The 20,663-nt window shown below is 38.8% G+C and overlaps 1 protein-coding gene across 1 annotated transcript in view; it reads left to right on the forward strand.

The window, feature by feature from the left end:
• Positions 1-19,946, forward strand: part of fgfrl1a (fibroblast growth factor receptor like 1a) — an 81,096-nt gene extending 61,150 nt beyond the window's left edge. Inside the window, exons 4-7 of the mRNA XM_056251228.1 lie at positions 11,880-11,957; positions 15,759-16,043; positions 16,802-17,155; positions 18,080-19,946. Of these exons, the coding sequence (XP_056107203.1) occupies positions 11,880-11,957; positions 15,759-16,043; positions 16,802-17,155; positions 18,080-18,486 (1,124 nt within the window). The 3' untranslated portion in view covers positions 18,487-19,946. The remainder of the gene's footprint in view (positions 1-11,879; positions 11,958-15,758; positions 16,044-16,801; positions 17,156-18,079) is intronic.
• The last annotated feature ends 717 nt before the right edge of the window (positions 19,947-20,663 follow it).

A 20,663-nucleotide genomic window follows, 5' to 3' on the forward strand; every position in this document is an offset into this window, starting at 1 on the left:
ACTTGATTTAGATATGGTAGTTATTTACATGACAGGATTTTACAATTATTTCTATTACGCATATTCAAGTCTACTCAAGTTGCCTGGTTTTTTTTTCTCAATATTCGAAATGCAAATAGTCTCTCCACTTAAATTTATATCTTCAGTATATTTTTGAGGCATTGAATCAGTGCCTCATGATCATAAACTAAAGAATTTTGAAACTGTTTCAAACGCCTGTTTTGTGTTTCTTGTCGTGCTGCTCGGAATAAAGCGGCCTGATATTTGAAGGGCTTATTAATTTGTAGCGTTTTGTAGATCCCTCATCACTGAAATGGCCAAGATTTTGTACCCCTGGAGGTATCTGGAAACACCCCTAGGAGTTGAACTGTAATGTGAGGTTTGGGCCCCAGAACTCTTCATTTTGCCCGGCTTCATAAGCCGATTATGTGTCATTTCGCTTTAATAGATTCCTCATAGACGTCTCGCGCTTCTTGTGCGGTGGAGGGAAAGAAGAAAGCCTGTGTGCAACATGCCTCATCGGCGGTCTGGTTGCTCGTCCTTTCACGGTGTGAATGGGGTTTGGGCTCTTTGTTGTTGTTTTTTTGATCCGCTGCAGCCCGCGTAGGCATTTATGTGCTGAAACGGGCACGCTAGCATCCTAGAGCTACAACCAAAAAACCTGCTTTTGGTTATTTGAGCTTTAAAGAGCAGCTCCTGCCCCTTGTTCCTGCTTCATTGTCCCAAATGCACGATTGCAAACTTCATCGTTTCTGCGCAATTGGAAAGACGAGTCAGGAATGGGGCCTCTTGAACATAGAGCTTCTATATGTCGGGCCAAAGCCGGACCATTCTCACGGATCTCAAAACCATCTCATCTTCAACCTAGGACACTTGAAAATGCAGGACAAGAGAGGATAGCGGCAGCAAAGGAATGAGGTCCGGGAGACCTGAAAAGGACTGGGGCATTTGTCCCTGATTAGCACCAAAGTAAGGGAGGACATTTTTGCTGTGAAAAGAAAGCTTATAGCTCATTATGAGCTGGCAGGGATTAAGCTTGTTCCTCCATTGTTACCAGAGAAGGAACCAAAGGTCTGTCACAGAGGGAGGTGCCTCACTCCTTTGAGCGTATGTCTGCACACCTATCCAGAGTTTCCACTCTTTTAAAGATCCATAATAGCTTTTTCTTTCCTCTGTAGTTGGTAGCTAGTGTAGTGGAAGAATCCTCTCTCATTAGACATAGTCTTTATCCGCTTGCTTGCAGGCTTTTGTGAGTCCGGCCGCTGAATGCCGGGCCTCGCCTCCATAGTCATGCAACGTGTAAGAAATGAAACAAGTAGAGTGAGGTCAGAGAGAATAGATTCTCCAATTAGTTTTAAAGTGTTTGAGGAGAGGACACGGCGTCTGTAGTTTGTAGTCCCTTTGAAGTCTTTGCAATCTTTTGTTGTGTTTATTCCACTCTTCCATTGGAGTGCGCTGCTTTTTGGTATTGTTTTGATCGTTGTATGTTTGTGCCTTTAGAAATGTCGTAATGATGCTTTCGCTTTGATCGTGAAGTAGAACTTGAGGACTTTTTGTAACGCATTGCTGTTCCTATAAAGTACTTCTATAGTTCACCTGTATTATTTGTATTTCTACATAACAGGTGGTGAAATGTAATTATCATAATAACCAACCCCTAGTCGTGACAACTCTCATTGTCTACTCTCATACAGTCCCAAACCCTTCCCTAGCAACTGTCCAGAGCTGAGGCAAGCTGTTATAGGTTTTTTGAACAAGGGGTAGGAAATGGACCGATGTAGTTCATGTAATATTGGCCTGGTTTCACAGTCAGGGCTTAAATTAAGCCAGGATTAGGCCTTAGTTCATTAGGACATTTATAGCTTTTATAAATGTGCCTTAGAAAAAAAAAACATTTAGCCTATTGGTGTGCATCTTGAGTAAAAAAGCAATGGCACTGATATCATTTAAAATATCATAGAGAGCAAGTTTTCTTTCATTTAAAACAGCTCAATAATGCATTTTAGTCTGGGACTAGGCTTAAGCGTTGTCTTTGAAACCGGGGGTTTGTCTTTTTGTGTGTGATGTGGAATTGTCATTATTGTACGTATACCGAGACCAAAGACCCATTTTCAAAGACCAAGTTTTAAAGTGTGCTAAGCAGCAAAACCCTGGGCTCTTGCTTTAATATTCAAATGCCATTGAGTTGTTTCAGTCTCATTGCCAATGTTGATGTTGAAAATCTGTTTAAAAGTCATATTTCAAAATTTAAATCAATCAAACCCGTCACTGACATTAGCAACCTGAGACGGATGCCTGCAGTAAGTTTGATGAATGACTGTAATTAAGTTTGGATCAAAAGTAGTTTTTCACACTCTTTTTTTGTTTCGAGTCCATAACCAACACACTGACAGTTTACTCAAAGGATTCCTTAAATGTGTTAACAAAAAGAGACTTGTAGTTATATTTACCGTTGGTGGAATGAAGCCAGTGCCGCCAACATTTCCCTTTTTTTAAGGTGTGCTTTGATGTGGTCTGAAACCCCTCACTGTATTATGTTCGATTTAAGTGTGATCGTGCTGGAACTCACAGTACAAGCCTGTTTGAGAAAAAGAGAGTGAGGAAGGGTTGAAAAAAGACTGGACATGTGTTGTTGATAGGGAGAAACTCCACAGATTTGGCACCATATCTTTATCTATCAACTCCTCTCGACAGCCTCAAAGGTGACGAGGTGTTGCTGCAGCCTAAAGCTGAAAGTATGTGTTGGCTGACAGCATCAAGCAAAACTATTTCTGCCATTTTTACATGCATGAAACAACATTTTCAAGTTTGCACCGTGGCTTCAATATTGGAGGAAGAAATAGTATTCACACAATTGATCTTGCTTTCCAAGTGCCTGCAAACACAAGCAGAAAGATGAAATGAAATCAGGGGATGGAGTGGCTTTCTAAATGCAATTCCAAAACTTTATTTTACTACAGGCTTGTACACTCACCGGCCACTTTATTAGGTACCCCATGCTAGTAACGGGTTGGACCCCCTTTTGCCTTCAGAACTGCCTCAATTCTTCGTGGCATAGATTCAACAAGGTGCTGGAAGCATTCCTCAGGGAGTTTGGTCCATATTGACATGATGGCATCACACAGTTGCCGCAGATTTGTCGGCTGCACATCCATGATGCGAATCTCCCGTTCCACCACATCCCAAAGATGCTCTATTGGGTTGAGATCTGGTGACTGTGGAGGCCATTTTAGTACAGTGAACTCATTGTCATGTTCAAGAAACCAATTTGAAATTATTAGAGCTTTGTGACATGGTGGAAGTAGCCATCAGAGGATGGGTACATGGTGGCCATAAAGGGATGGACATGGTCAGAAACAATGCTCAGGTAGGCCGTGGCATTTAAACGATGCCCAATTGGCACTAAGGGGCCTAAAGTGTGCCAGGAAAACATCCCCCACACCATTACACCACCACCACCAGCCTGCACAGTGGTAACAAGGCATGATGGTTCCATGTTCTCATTCTGTTTACGCCAAATTCTGACTCTAACATCTGAATGTCTCAACAGAAATCGAGACTCATCAGACCAGGCAACATTTTTCCAGTCTTCAACTGTTCCATTTTGGTGAGCTCTTGCAAATTGTAGCCTCTTTTTCCTATTTGTAGTGGAGATGAGTGGTACCCGGTGGAGTCTTCTGCTGTTGTAGCCCATCCGCCTCAAGGTTGTGCGTGTTGTGGCTTCACAAATGCTTTGCTGCATACCTCGGTTGTAACGAGTGGTTATTTCAGTCACTGTTGCCCTTCTATCAGCTCGAACCAGTCTGGCCATTCTCCTCTGACCTCTGGCATCAACAAGGCATTTCCGCCCACAGAACTGCCGCTCACTGGATGTTTTTTCTTTTTCGGACCATTCTCTGTAAACCCTAGAGATGGTTGTGCGTGAAAATCCCAGTAGATTAGCAGTTTCTGAAATACTCAGACCAGCCCTTCTGGCACCAACAATCATGCCACGTTCAAAGTCACTCAAATCAACTTTCTTCCCCATACTGATGCTTGGTTTGAACTGCAGGAGATTGTCTTGACCATGTCTACATGCCTAAATGCACTGAGTTGCCGCCATGTGATTGGCTGCTTAGAAATTAAGTGTTAACGAGCAGTTGGACAGGTGTACCTAATAAAGTGGCCGGTGAGTGTATAGCATAATATTAATATTACCGTTTCCCTGGAAACAGATGTAACAACCTTTTACTTTTAGATATCCTTGCTTTATCAGTGAAATACAGTTTGTTTCCAAGCATCTTTTGGTTTCCTGATTGTTTGATTTTAATTTAGCCGGTGAGTAACTGACACCCCACGTCTTGCTCCTTTAAGGGCCTTTTTTATTTTAAAATAATTTGGGCGGAACAGAGGCCAGTTCAAAGTGCAGGGGAGGAGGTGTCTGTTTCAAAGAGAGCGCCGCGTGATCAATATGTGAGATATGTTAATTCGGTAAAGCTCCGTCCTGTCCTTGATGTTTGCTAGAGTTACAGGCAGGCAGCTGGAACGCCGAGGGTGGACAGTGGAAGCGGGGTCCTGTGCCAACCCCCTGGAAACATACCACGAATCCTCTTCAGCATCTTCCATACAAACTTGTTTTTGTCTTGACAGCTCAGCATGGAGAAAAGCCATTAAGCGGCTTTCAACCTGGCACTGCGGAGAATGGATGCCAGCTTGCTCCTGTCAATTCAAAGGGATGTTTTATGGATGTGTTTTAGAGCCATTCTAAAGTTTCTTAAGTACTTTTAGTTCCCCCGCTAAATTAGTGTACAAACACCAGAGCTTTGGACTCGAGATGGGACGTCTTTATCTCTCCCAGCATGCCACAGTGGAGGCTTTCTTGTTGCTAAAAGCTTTTTCTGTAAGGAGTAACACAATGGATGCTTCTTTGAATGGGCTGTGGTGTGGGTGTAAGCCTACAGCTCATACCGTGACCATCCCACATAGTTCAGCAGTCCATCCATACCGATGGAAAGCTGGAAATTATTCGGATTTCATTTTCCGTGGCATATAAATGAAGTGTGAACATGATATAAAGCAGACGCTGAATGCCGGCACGAGGAGAATGTGCTGTGCAACTGGTGTGGCGTGCTGAGGCTGGCAAAGAGCGAATCAGTTACTACAGATGCACAGAAGCTAAAATTATATTAGTAATGTCTGTAATAATATTATTAAAGTTCATTTAGAAGAGGAACATTGCAGAAATCCTGTGAACCACAATGCAGTGCACTTGATTTGATCTTCCATATCAATAGTGATGAACCAAAGGTGATTTTTATTTTTATCAACTCTCCAGATGCTGTTATATAAAATTTTAACCAGATTTTACAATAGCTATATGTGACCAATAAATTCAAATAATAGTTTGTTAGCTATTATTACCAGGGCTATGCGATATGGGCAAAGAAAATACTATCACAATTTTTAGATTGTTATTGCAATTTCGATTTTAATCACGATTTTGAAGCAATATTTCCTTACATACACACACTTGTCTGTATAATTTTTTGGATGCCGGCTCTATTGATGATATTTGTGGGCACCATATATTTGCATAAATAATACGTTTTATATATAATACAGTTATTTCTTTGTGCCTTTTTTTACTCTCCCCTACTCTCTTTTGCCGCAACGGTAGTTTGACTGGTCTTGGAAATTACCTGGGTCTATGATACATCATCTCTCCTGTATCAAAAATATTCCCAAACCACAAATTTTTATTTATTTTTCCCCTCAACCTGCCCTTCCCTTCTGTGCATTCTTGCATGTCTATTTATGTAAATAGTTTATATTTGCAAACCATTTTTACTTACATTTTTCCAGGTGAAACAGGATTATTTGATTTGATTATCTGAATTGACACCCAAAAGTTATGTGCACAGTTTCGAGCAAGGGCGCAAGCACGTTTTCTAGCTCTTTGTTCTCCCCGTCCACAGCACAGGCTGTAAAGCAGGTTTCTCTTTGTCCTATCACAGGTGGCCGCAATTACCTCTGAGCCAACCAATCGTATCCCATCAAACTTCTGTTGTTACAAGCCATTCTAGAGCTCTGCACACATTTAGAGTTTCAACAAAATGGCCATGTTGACACACATGCACACAAGTGTGAACTGAGGTTTCAGTTTGCTCTACATTGTGATGTAATCACATGTATTCGTGGGCCAGGGGCCTTTAATGTGGAAAGTGTGGAAGATTTGTTGGTTCAAACCTTAGTTCCCAAACATTCTCTCATTTGCTCAAATGTTTTAGCTTGAAAGATCTGATGTCTCATTTTGTGCAGAGAGCGCAAATAAACCACAATTGAACTGTTTGTGTTTCTTTTATAGTGTTCGGTTCCAGGGTTTGCGCAAATGTATTACTTTAAATGCAACGCATCATGAATAATGGCAAAACAGTTGTACAGTTTTCTTGTTGTTTTAAATGGGTAAAAAGTACTTGAGTAATTGTACTTCAGTATATACTTAAATATTATTTTGGTCAAATTTGTCCATGACTACATTTGAAATGCAAGACTTGCACTCCTTGCAACTTTATTTAGTATAACATATACATTTCAAACGCATTTCAAATGTAGATTTCTTTGGATTTAAGTGAAAGTTATGATTTAATTAGCTTGCTAGTTCAGTAAGTTTGTGTGTGTGTGTGTGTGTAAATCTCTATAATACACACAACAAATTGAACCTTTTGTCTTAAAATGGATTTCTTTGGATTTTAGTGAAAGTTGTGATTTCATTAACTTGCTAGTTTCAAGTAAGATTGTTTGTGTTTTTGAGAAAAGTTTACATTTGAAATGTAAGACTTGCACTCCTTGCAATTTCATTTAGTATAACATACATTTCAAATGTAAACTTTCCTCAAAAAAACACACAAAAAAACACACAATCTTACTTAAATCATAACTTTCACTAAAATCCAAAGAATCCATTTCAAGACAAAAGGTTCAATTTGTTGTGTTATAGAGATTTACAATGTCTGGACAACTAAAATTGTGATTTCTGAAATAAATGTAAAAAATGTATCCACAAATTACCTACAAATTTACTTAAGTAAAACTAAATGTGGAAACCCCTTTTCAAGATTTTATTTTTTGGTATATTTGAGTGTAATTTTGACACCTGTTTTTATAGCACACTAGAAGTTTTTATGGATTCAGTCAGTGAACAGAGATTGTTTTGTTATTTATATTTCAGTCATATATTTAATTCCACAAATTGCCCATGTACGACACTGGCCAGTTCTTACTTGACATTTTCCTTTTGTAATGTGAATTCAGCTGGTATTCATGAAAGCCCTTAGGGTAGACACAGTCTCGTCAAGCCTCTTCGCTTTTCCCTCTGCTCTACTCCGGTAATCCTTAAAAGAGAAACGGAAACACTTAATGCGGGGTCAGTCCACAGCTCCGGGAACGAAGGCCTCTCTAAATATGCCTGGTGCTCCACAGCTGAAGAACGGATTCAGGCCTGGGATTGTTAGGGATTGTGCCAAAGCAGGAATGACTGTAGATGATCAGGCTGACTCAGAAGTTGACGTTATGGAACAGGTCAACATTGAAGCCGCTGGAGCATGTCTTTGTACCTTCTGGAAACTCTCAAGATGCTGTTATATAATTTTTTAACCACATTTTACAATAGCTATATGCGACCAATAAATTAAAATATTAGTTTGAGAAAGTTGGGTTACTTTTAGTTAAATATCTAGCTAGCTTTTTATTGTCTATTGGTATAATGAATCATTTAAAATAAAACATACAGTATGTGTAATAAGAAAGTAAATGGATTCAATCGTGATTTGGTGTTCATAAATGCTACGACCATAATACAGCGGCTTTAACATCAAGCTGTTTGTGATATTCAAATGAAAAAGTTAATCTTAAGATAATGTAGGCAGAATTCAATAGGTTCACTGATATAAAAACAGCTTGATATAAAAACCTTTGAGCCAGGTCACAGTTTTTCGTATTGTGAAACATCCACAAACGAGGTTCTTCTACCCCCAAATACGTAGTGGCCAAAAGATACATTGGCGAGATCAAACATAAATATGCTTGGCAGGCAGTTAATCTGTCAACTTCTTAGTGTTATTCATTCTCGGGTTAGTCTGTAGTCAGTAATGTAGTAACGTCTCTGCTGTGACCACGGCCCATAAATTTTCACAGTTTAGAGCTGGCTGTTAATATAGAGCTGTGTAGCAGTAGAGTTGGTAATGGTTTCCATAAGCCAGTGTTGGAATTCAGTAAATCAAAGCCAAGGTAAAGGCTAACAGCTAGCACCCCATATTGTCTCTCCTGTCAAGATTTCACTCATGAGGGTTGTCTCCAAACCCTCTCCGGTTTCATTGCGGACTTCACCAAAGACAGCATAAAGGATGACAGCATAATTAGCATGTTGTGTTCAGAAACACTGTTTTGCTTTGAGCGAAGGTGGCTGCTTTGCTTCCAGAAAAACGTGGTGACTGTTCAACTTCATCGATGCAACGATTCTGATTTTTTGACAGGACTGGACTGGAGGTCATAAAACGAACATGCAAGCGCAATAAATCTTGCACACCAGTGGGTTTTTGCTACCCCTGAAAGACATGGTACAGCCAAGTTGGATGTTTCATGCTTAGCGAGGGACTAGCAGGTCTTGCCAAAGTCCACAGAAACTCTTGCCAGAGAGCAAAAGAAGGGTACCTGGTCTGCAATCTCACCAATGAACATTATATCTAGAAGGCCACAAACCTGGTGAAAACCCAGTGGAGCAGAGTCCTACGCTCAGATTTCCTGCAGAAAAAGCCCGTTTTCTACTGCCGTCTCCACTGCAGACATGAAAGCAAACATACTGAAGGGTTATGCAAACATCTCAGTCATATTGAGCTTGTTCAAAATTATGAACACGCCTAGATGGTCAACGTGTGAAATGTGGCACGCTACGGTGTCACTTCGCCTTAATGAAAGGGAAACAGGAGTTTGTTTGGTTTAGAAACTTGACAACCCTCATACTTCCAAGTTTTGTTGATTTTCCATGAATCAAACTCGTTTTTTCCTCAGACACCTTTATAGGCATTGGGAAGTCTTGAAGTACACTCACCGGCCACTTTATTAGGTACCCCATGCTAGTAACGGGTTGGACCCCCTTTTGCCTTCAGAACTGCCTCAATTCTTCGTGGCATAGATTCAACAAGGTGCTGGAAGCATTCCTCAGGGAGTTTGGTCCATATTGACATGATGGCATCACACAGTTGCCGCAGATTTGTCGGCTGCACATCCATGATGCGAATCTCCCGTTCCACCACATCCCAAAGATGCTCTATTGGGTTGAGATCTGGTGACTGTGGAGGCCATTTTAGTACAGTGAACTCATTGTCATGTTCAAGAAACCAATTTGAAATGATTAGAGCTTTGTGACATGGTGGAAGTAGCCATCAGAGGATGGGTACATGGTGGCCATAAAGGGATGGACATGGTCAGAAACAATGCTCAGGTAGGCCGTGGCATTTAAACGATGCCCAATTGGCACTAAGGGGCCTAAAGTGTGCCAGGAAAACATCCCCCACACCATTACACCACCACCACCAGCCTGCACAGTGGTAACAAGGCATGATGGTTCCATGTTCTCATTCTGTTTACGCCAAATTCTGACTCTAACATCTGAATGTCTCAACAGAAATCGAGACTCATCAGACCAGGCAACATTTTTCCAGTCTTCAACTGTTCAATTTTGGTGAGCTCTTGCAAATTGTAGCCTCTTTTTCCTATTTGTAGTGGAGATGAGTGGTACCCGGTGGAGTCTTCTGCTGTTGTAGCCCATCCGCCTCAAGGTTGTGCGTGTTGTGGCTTCACAAATGCTTTGCTGCATACCTCGGTTGTAACGAGTGGTTATTTCAGTCACTGTTGCCCTTCTATCAGCTCGAACCAGTCTGGCCATTCTCCTCTGACCTCTGGCATCAACAAGGCATTTCCGCCCACAGAACTGCCGCTCACTGGATGTTTTTTCTTTTTCGGACCATTCTCTGTAAACCCTAGAGATGGTTGTGCGTGAAAATCCCAGTAGATTAGCAGTTTCTGAAATACTCAGACCAGCCCTTCTGGCACAAACAATCATGCCACGTTCAAAGTCACTCAAATCACCTTTCTTCCCCATACTGATGCTCGGTTTGAACTGCAGGAGATTGTCTTGACCATGTCTACATGCCTAAATGCACTGAGTTGCCGCCATGTGATTGGCTGCTTAGAAATTAAGTGTTAACGAGCAGTTGGACAGGTGTACCTAATAAAGTGGCCGGTGAGTGTATGTGTGCATGGTTTATGAGCTCACAGAGCGCTATATATGTTATGGAAGTTCTGAAGCAGCTTTTTAACACGCGAACTACATATATGAATTATATTAAAATATGACAAACCTAAGGGTAATCCTGAAAGCGCTGTTAAGGTGCCAATGAAAATGTTTGTGCAATGGTTGCAATGAGCATGAGCCCGACATGAACAAAAGAGCTATGTGTAGAGTGACCATGCTTGAGGGTAAGAGCTATAGTAATTAAACTGTTTGCCCAGCAATGAGCTGTTTCCCTTTGCCCAGACTGGAACCCCCCGACAGCTTCAAAGAGCTGACAGGCCTGAAAATACCAGTCATGTGGTGAACGGATGAGCTGGGGCTGTAACTAGAGCAGAAGGGCCACAGATTTCCAGCCATAGTTTTCACTCTTCACCACACGTGACTTTAGTAGTTTGCCTTGAATTTTGAACATATCTTCTCAGGTGAGAAGATTCGGTAGAATTTAAAGGGATAGTTTACCCTAAAATGAAAATTAAGTCTTCATTTACTCACCCTGGTGTTGTTCTAATGCCATATGGCCTTCTTGCACTCCATTTAATGGCATTGAATAGCGACCAGCATTAAGATTTCTTTTTTAAAGATGCACAATTATGACCGAATTATCCCATGCGACACATGCTGTATATTCCAAGTGTTCTGGGGGTATATGATAGGGTTTGATGAAAACAAATTGTATGTATTATGTAACAAAAATGTTTAAAAATCTCCTTTTGTGGTCCATAAAAGGAAGAAGGGCCTACTGCATTAGAACAATACCAGGGTGAGTAAATTCATTTTAGGGTCAAACCTTCCTTTTAAGATTTTAGTAAATTGCTTTAAAATAAGCAGAGCTTTGGCTTTCCTCAATCTTTAAAGTGCATGTTCATCAAATTTATCTTCAGCTTTTGTAATAAAAAAATTAATAAAAAAAATTATATATATATATATATATATATATATATGTATTCATGGAGAGCTATAAACAAGCACATTTGTAAATTTTGTCACCTTTAGGCCCAAAACATACTTTACACATATACTGTATGTGTACATGAGTTGTGCATGTTGCTGTGCTCTGAAATGTCAGCAGTTTGAAAAGAATCTTGTCGACTTGTTTATAGCTAGTTAACTTGAATAAAAACACATCCAGATTAATGAAAGAAACATCTGAAGGAAACTATATCACCCCCTTGAGTACTGATGTTTCTTGCCACGCCAGGTTTCACAGCGTCTCACAAGAGTGTACCTTAAGCATGTTCAGCAAGACTGCATGCCTGAGGTGCGATGGCCATGTCTACTTTTGCATACTTGCGTAAACTATGTTTCTGGCCTTATACTCAAGATGAAATGCAATGTCGATATTTGAAGGCTCTCAGCTACAGTATCATTGTTGCTCTCCAGTCAGCTGTTCGGTAGACAGTTATATTTTGGTTTAGGTGGTTGAAGGAATGCAGCGATTTGGCTGAAGAATTATAGTAATCTGATTGATACTTCCAATGAATATGAGGATAAACTCTGAGATTGCTACACATATTTGTGCTCAATTCTCTCTCTCTTTTTCTCTCTTTAGATGACTCCAGTGCTGGGAGGGAAGGTGCTAGACCAGCTGGTGAAACCGAGTACTCCACTGACCTGACAGGAAAACTGGGTAAGGTGCTACAGTCCTCTGATCCCCTTTGATCTCCTTCATTCCTGGTATTTATAATTGCTGCCCAGAAAGTAACTGAAAATATGCACTACAGCTGCCAAGATGTTTCATAAGCTGCTTTTCATGAATTGCAACTTTTTGTTTTACATTGTATTACAAATTTAAAGAAGAACATGAAAAACTAGAACTTTGAAATATCTAAATATTAGAATAAATAGAATCTAAATCTAAATAGAAGAGCTAAGCCCATTTACAATATCTAAATATTTCAAAGTTCTAGTTTTCCATGTTCTTCTTTAAATTTGTATTACAAATTTAAAGAAGAACATGAAAAAGTAGAACTTTGAAATATTTAGATATTGTAAATGGGCTTAGCTCTTCTATTTCCAGCAGTCTTTGAAAATTTCAAAAAATGTCACTGGTGTTTTCTTGTAGTATAGTAGCAGTGACATTTTATTGTAGCATAGCAGCACTGAAATTTTTTTTTTTTTGTAGTTTAGTGGCGGTGACATTTTCTTGTAGCATATCAGCTGCTGTTTTTTTTGTAGTTTAATGGCGTTGACATTTTCTTGTAGCATATCAGCTGCTGTTTTCTTGTAGTTTAGTGGCGTTGACATTTTCTTGTAGCATGACAGCTGCTGTTTTCTTGTAGTTTAGTGGCGTTGACATTTTCTGTAGCATAACAGCTGCTGTTTTCTTGTAGTTTAGTGGGGTTGACATTTTCTTGTAGCATGACAGCTGCTGTTTTCTTGTAGTTTAGTGGCGGTGACATTTTCTTGTAGCATATCAGCTGCTGTTTTCTTGTAGTTTAGTGGTGGTGACATTTTCTTGTAGCATATCAGCTGCTGTTTTCTTGTAGTTTAGTGGCGTTGACATTTCCTTGTAGCATAACAGCTGCTGTTTTCTTGTAGTTTAGTGGCGGTGACATTTTCTTGTAGCATATCAGCTGCTGTTTTCTTGTAGTTTAGTAGTGGTGGCATTTTCTTGTAGCATTCCAGCGCTGACGTTTTCTAATCTTATAGAGTTGGTGACATTTTCTTGTAGCATTTCAATGCTGCCATTTTGTTGTAGTATAGTTGCTATGCCGCTTTCTTAAAGTAGCATCGATATTTTCTTATATCGTAGTATAGTAGCGTAGCCATTTTCTAGCAGTGGTGATATTTTCTGCCACTTTGTTGTAATACACTGTAGTAGCACTGCTGTTACTAGAGTAATATAGTAGTAGTACTCGAATAGTAGTAGAGTAATAGTAGTACTCGAATGCATGAGAATAAATAAGAGTCTCATAGTCTTGCACAATATGCTTGCATGCTGTGTGCTGGAAGAGCATCAGTGATCCAGGTTTGATGTGTGGCCTTATGGAAAAACGTGACCAACTGAATGGAAACTGAGCCTGTCACAGAGTGTTTGGACAGCATGTACAGTCTGTCACCCCTGTATTTCCCCTTCAAACCCCCGTCTCCAGGCCGGCACACATGTGGCTGAATCTTCCCAGATACTGACAGGTTGCCCTGTGGTCTGAGATTGGCCCCTGGCCCACTACTCCCAGGAGTCAAGTCAAGTCAAGTCACCTTTATTTGTATAACATTTTACAATAATGCTTTACAATAAGGTTCATAAGTTAACATTAGTTAACTACCTTAGTTTACATGAACTAAGAATGAACAATACTTCTTCAGCATTTATTAATCTTAGTTAATAATAATAATAACGTTATTAAAATCAAAGGTTGTTAACATTAGTTAATGCACTGTGAACTAACAACATGAACAAACAATGAGCAGCTGTATTTTTATTAACTAACATTAACAAAGATTAATAAATACTGTAACAAATGTATTGCTCATTGTTAGTTCATGTTAGTAAATACATTAACTAATGTTAACTAATGAACCTTATTGTAAAGTGTTTCCATTTTTACAATACAGATTGTTTCAAAAGCAGCTTTACAGTGCTAACAGGAAAATAATGCAACAAAGTTTATTTCGGCTGTACAGCAGATCTAGAAGAAAATTGTGTCATAGTCCAGCTGTTGAGTGATGGTTCATTTCTGTTGTAAAAAAGTTATTAATTTAGTTCATTTATAGCCGCTCTGGAGAAAACAGTGATGTCATCGTTCAGCTCAGTTAAGTTTTCATACAACGGTGTCAATGCAGGCAGATCAATAATACTGTTGAATATTAAGTGTCCCCAACTAAGCAAGCCATAGGCATCAGTGGCAAGGAACCCAAACTCCATCGGGTGATAAAATGGGAAAAAAAAAACTTTGGGAGAAACCAAGCTCAGTCGGAAGGCCAACGAACGAACAGTGTATGATTATGATTCAGGCAGCATTATAGGTCAGAAGTCAGACACTCCTACCTCTGGAGCCCAGTGTTTGCTTTGGTAATTGCGTTTGACGAGCCAGAGAGCAGGCTATTTATGTGAAGTGTGAGGGGGAAGCATTCCATTCCCCTCTGACGGCCGGCATCTGATTTGATATTGGAGCAGCGCTAAACTCGGCAGTGTTCAAAGAGTGCCTGACCTGCTTGTTTTTGTACTGTGGAGCGTAGCAGTTTTGATGGCTGCTAGCGGGAGATGCTTAGTTCACTATTGTATTTGCTTTTGTGGTGTTTGTTCAGAGTCTACTGTGAGCAGTAACAGTCAGCAGGGAACTATAGAGTGAAACTACAGAGGAGCTGCTGTTTGCTTTGTCTGATTGCATTCATGGTGTGGTGCATTGCTCAGTAAATTTGCCCACACAAGAACTTCATGTCCGCTCTTTCATGCTTTATTTTCTTTGTAATGTTAGCGGTGTTGTGTAAATTCTGATGATAAATCAGTATTCCGCATTTCTCCCTTTATTTATTTAAGCTCTTAAGTGTGGAAAAGCATTATTCATGTTTTTTTTTTTTTAGGTATCAGATTTCCAAAATTTAAATTGGACAAATGTCATAAAAATGGGTAATATTTTTACCCCCCAAAAAATGGAAAGAACATAAAGATGGATATTAAAGGATTAATTCACTTCAAAATGAAAATTGTGTCATCATTAACTCACCCTCAAGTTGTTTCAAACATGAATGAATTTCTTTTTTCTGCTGAACACAAAGGAAGATATTTTGAAGAATGTCGGTAACCAAACATTTGATGGACCCCATTGACTTTTTTAATTTTTTTCCTACTATGGAAGTCATCAACTGTCAGGTTACCGACATTCCTCAAAATATCTTCCTTTATATTCAGCAGAAGAATGAAATTCATACAGGTTTGAAACAACTTGAGGGTGAGTTAATGATGACACAATTTTCATTTTGAAGTGAATTATTCCTTTAATATCATTTTTTTGTTATAAGAATTTTTGCCTTGTAATAAGAATTTTTATTCCCCCAAATTCTCATTACTGTAATGTTTCCAGATATTTTGAGTATTTTAAACTATTATTATTCTTAATGAAAAATATTTTTAGAATCGTTTTAGCTTTTCTTACTGTATTACGGTAAAAATTGCTGTTTTCTAATTAAGCATACCTTTTCATATTCATAACGTACTGTTAAAATACCATTGTAAATACTAAATAGTTTATAATCTTATATAAAATAAAATATTTTCTTATAAATTCTTAATCATTTCTTGAATTTTGAAGTTAAAAACGACACAGAAACAAGCTTTTAGAAATTAAAAAACTAAACTTCTTACTAAAGTAGACTGTAAACCTGACAAAACTGCTAGAAACCTGTTGCATTCAGGTTTTATGTAACTGTAGTCCAAAAAAGAAAGGTGCTGTCTATCCTTATCTTTCCTTTTTTTTTTTCTTTGTAGTGCGGCCCCGCTTCACGCAGCCAGCCAAAATGAGAAAGCGCGTGATTGCGCGTCCGGTGGGGAGCTCAGTAAGGCTGAAGTGCACCGCGAGCGGGAACCCCAGACCCGACATCATCTGGATGAAGGACAGCAGGCCTCTGACGCCCGGAGAGGTGGGCGAGGGCCGCAAGAAGAAGTGGACTCTCAGCCTGAAGAACCTCACGCCTGAACACAGCGGCAAATACACCTGTCACGTGTCCAACCGCGCCGGGGAGATCAACGCCACATATAAAGTGGAAGTCATCCGTGAGTCATTCACCTCGTCTCTGTGATGTTCTCCTGGAATTTGATGGAGCTTTTGATGACTCACTTGTATAGTGTAGACTGAAAGAATGAACATGCAGCAACAGTTTAACATTACTTCTCTCGTAGCTGGATGCTGTTCAGGGGGGTTTAACAGCTGTCTTGGCAAGAGTTTGGTGTCGGGAAAAATGAATTTAATCATTCCTAGTAAACAAGAGAAGCATTCTTTATTAGCAGCACTAATGCACTGCAGCACCAGCCATACTGTCTCAATAAATGAATGGCTTATCATTAGGAATCTATGATATTTAGGCATTTTTTTATTATTATTAAAATTTGAATTCTATATTATATTCTATCTAAATCTATATTATGGCCTCACAATTTGTCTAAAAAGATGAACAATCTTTAAATATATTCTTAAGTGGAATCTGAGTGAGTTTAAAGTTGTCAAGGTTCAGTTACCGTTTGAGTGGGTGGTTTGGTTTGGTTTGGTAAAGACTGAAAAGAAAGATTTTATCCAGTTCGATTGCTATTTGCTCCAGATTAATTTGCGGCTATGTCTGCTGACTTTACAACCACATCCTAACAGTGGGAAAAAAGTTTATCAATCTTGCTCTCGGTAGAGTCATATGTGACATTTTTTTCCTTACTCGAAACTATTTTTAGAACAGAACACAGAAAGACCACTCTGAACAGCATAGACCCACAATTGTGTTAAATACTGATTAGAAAATAAAATCTTCCTTATTTCATTATAGAGCGCACAAATTCCAAGCCCATCTTGACGGGCACTCATCCAGTAAATACTACAGTAGACTACGGTGGCACCACGTCCTTCCAGTGCAAAGTACGCAGTGACGTGAAGCCGGTCATCCAATGGTTGAAGAGGGTCGAACCGGGCGGCGAGAGCAAGTACAACTCCACTATTGAGGTCGGAGACCATCGCTTCGTTGTGTTGCCCACGGGTGAAGTGTGGTCACGACCAGACGGATCCTATTTGAACAAGCTACTTATCACTCGAGCCAAAGAGGAGGACGCTGGCATGTACATCTGCCTGGGGGCCAATACGATGGGCTACAGCTTCCGCAGCGCCTTCCTGACTGTGCTGCCCGGTCAGTTTCATTCTCTCAGACATCTCACACTTCTGCTCCACTTATAATATCAGTCAAGCTAATTATTCATGCTACTTTTTACTACTGTAAATACAGTTGCAAAAACAGCCTGAAAAAAAAAAAACATTCAGTAAATTGTTTTTAAAGTCTCTTACACTCGCCAAGGCATCATTTATTTGATCATAAATACAGTAAAAACAGTAATATTGTGAAATATATTCATATTTTAAATAACTCTTTTCTGTTTTAATATAGTTATTCCTTTGATCATTACATGAACCTTCAGAAATCATTCTAATATGCTGATTTGCTGCTCATGAAACTTTTATTATTGAAAACAGCTGTGCAGCTTCATATTTTGGAGAAAACAGTGATCGTTTTTTAGGATTCTTTGATTAATAGAGAACATCTAATTAAGAACAACATTTATTTGAATAAGATTAGATTAGAAATCTTTTGTAATTTTTTTAAAGGTCTTTACTGTAACTTTTGATCATTTTAATCCTTGCTAAATAAAAGTATTAATTTCTTACAAAAAATACTATATCTTATAATTATATATATATATTAGTTTTCATTATTAATATTAGTAGATTTATATTAATGCCTATTATTGAATATTATTAATAATAATATTATTAAAAATATACTTTATTTTGATTCATCATTAATTTTATTAAAAATGTTAATGTTTGGTTTGATTTCTAGCCTAAAAATTTCTCTTCTGATACTCGTTCTCATGTAAAGTCATTCAACCATGTCATCGTGATCATGTGACACAGGCCCTGTGATCAGATTGATGAAACAGCTTAGTACCAGGTGTAAACAGGGCAGTGATACTTGTAAAGTGGTCTATATTTGAATTCTACTGTGTAGTTTTGTTGTTCTTTACATTGTGGTTTTTACGTCTCTGTCTTCATCCAGACCCAAAGCCGCCATTCTCTCCAATCCCGTCGGTTCTGCCTCCCAGTCTTCCCTGGCCCGTCATCATCGGCATCCCTGCAGGAGTGGTCTTTATTCTGGGTACCGTCCTGCTCTGGTTCTGCCAGTCCAGAAAGCACTGTTCCTCAGGAGCCATAATCTCAGCCCAGTCCTTACCCAACGGCCCCCGGCCGGCCCCGAGAGACCGGGCGCTCGCAGCTGCTGATAAAGACTGCATCGGCTCCGTCACCTACGAGGAGTATTTGGCTCAGCAACAGCAACAACAGCTTCTGCTGGCCCAAGCTGCTCCCAAAGTCTATCCAAAGATCTACTCAGACGTTCACACACACACCCACTCGCACGTGGACGGCAAAATTCACCAGCACCAACACATCCACTACCAATGTTAGCATGTACCGAGGCCTTCATGCTTGGTTTTTCTTCACATTTTTCTTCAGTCTTTGGACCTGACATACAGCAGTGTGTTAAGCCACTGCCTCAAACAAACATTTCTGCTCAAATTCGAAAGAATAGAAAGACAATTGAGCCATGTTGTGGCAGTCTAACCAGTCCCTTTATGAACTGTGGGCAAGGCTAACGAAAAAATGATGATATTTGAGTCTGTTTTGAAATGGAGAAACGTTTCACAAAAAACACTGCTGGCAGAGCAAACACTTTCGCAGATTTGTATGGGAACAAACACACTCAAATGTATTGTGTCTTCAATATTTATCTGCTTTCAAACTGTGAAACGCTACAATATTTTAATATGATTTTTTCATACGTCCATTGACTAATCTTGTGGATGGGGCCAAAAGGATTTTTTTTTTTTTGGATTAGCACCAAATCTCAGTGAAACGTTCATATGCATGCATAAGAAAATTGTTTGCAGATCCTTCCAGTTACAGTGTATTTAGTTACATCCGATTGAATGCATGAGAGCGTACAGTATGTTGATGTTTTTGCAGGTATGGTCTACCTTGTTTCGACTTTAAGAAATAGTGTAGGTTCAGTCAATCTAGTTTTGTATCTTTAATGGAAAAAGAGAATATTAATGAGCTATTGTTATACCGTAACTAAAGATACAAAGAGATTTTGCAGATGTACGTTCTGGCAAGGGGGTTCCTTGTGTTTTTCATTAACTTTATACTTTTCTTTTCAGGCCCTGCTCTGAATAACCTGAGGTACCGCAATCCCATAGTTGCTCTATGGCCTTGTTTTTCGTGTGTGTGTGTGTGTGTGGGAGGGAAGTTGTATTATCATAAGCTTGACCACTATAATGAATACTGTGTAAAATGCCTTTGACTGCTCTTGTAATGTCTGCCCATTTAATATTTACAGAAGTGAGTCAGAGTTTTAAAAACAAACCATAGACTAAAGCTCAGACGTATTGTGGATTGGCCGTGCATGTGTTTACCGTGATGTTCATGGTAATGGGTCAATGCTGAAAGGACTGCGGGAATACACGAATGCACTTAACCCAGACATCTGACAAAAAAAAAACTTTGAAATTCATTGCCCCTGTTATTTTAACAAAGTCAGCCAAAAGAGGAAAGTGATTCTAAAGTAGTTAATTTATTTGTAAGCAATGACTTGATGCTTTGAATTGGGCATAATCTAGATGTTTTAAACCAAAAACGAGTAAATTGTGTTCCCTTAGCTGCAGTGTAAGCTATGTAGCATATATCAAGTGTTGAATATTTATATGCGCTGTTGAAAAAATAACACAACGGTCGTAATTAGTTATCTCTGTATGGACAATCTTGTACAGTTTGGCCTGTTTTTAAATTAAAAAATATATGTTTGTCACATTGAAACATTAAAATAATTTTATCATTATCATAAAATGATAAAGCTCTTGTTCACCAGGTATGAAAATGTGTTGAGTGTGTCATTTTCTGTCAATGTCATTGCCTTTAACAATCTTTTATTTGGAATTCCATACAATTTGTCTAATTTTATACCCACTGTTTGAAGTGGCAAAATATTATTATAACCTTATAAATAACTATTTTCCAATTCTCTTATGAACTATATTAATTTATATTACAATTAGTACAAAATGTATGAGATTATTTTTTAAACCGCTTATACAAGATTATATTTCTTCGAGATATCTCTTCAGACTGTATTTATAATTCAAAATGTAATATGAAAGTCATGTGAAATAAATCATATAAATACTGTAGCAGATACTCTTTAATGGTGTAACTACTTCAAAACTTTGGGTCAGTAATATTTGTTACATGTTTTTTAATATAAGTGTCACCAAATGTATTTAATCAAAAATACAGTAATACAGCAATATTGTAAAATATTTCAACTTAAAGTAACTGTTTTTATATTTTAAAATGTAGTTTATTCTTGTCAAAGCTGAATTTTCAGCATTATTTCTCCATTCTTCAGTGTCACATGATCCTTAAGAAATTATTCTAATATGCTGAATTTCTGATTATCAATGTTGAATTAGTTTGTTCTGGTTAATATTTTTGTGGAAACCATGATATTTTTTTCCCAGATTCTCTGATGAATAGAAAGTTCGAAGAAAGCATCGAAGGTGGCACCTATTGCATCCGTTATTTCTTCT

This window comes from Rhinichthys klamathensis, unplaced genomic scaffold, assembly GCF_029890125.1.
Source record: "Rhinichthys klamathensis goyatoka isolate OS25496 unplaced genomic scaffold, OSU_Roscu_1.1 h1tg000079l_1, whole genome shotgun sequence".
NCBI classification, from domain to species: Eukaryota; Metazoa; Chordata; class Actinopteri; order Cypriniformes; family Leuciscidae; genus Rhinichthys; species Rhinichthys klamathensis.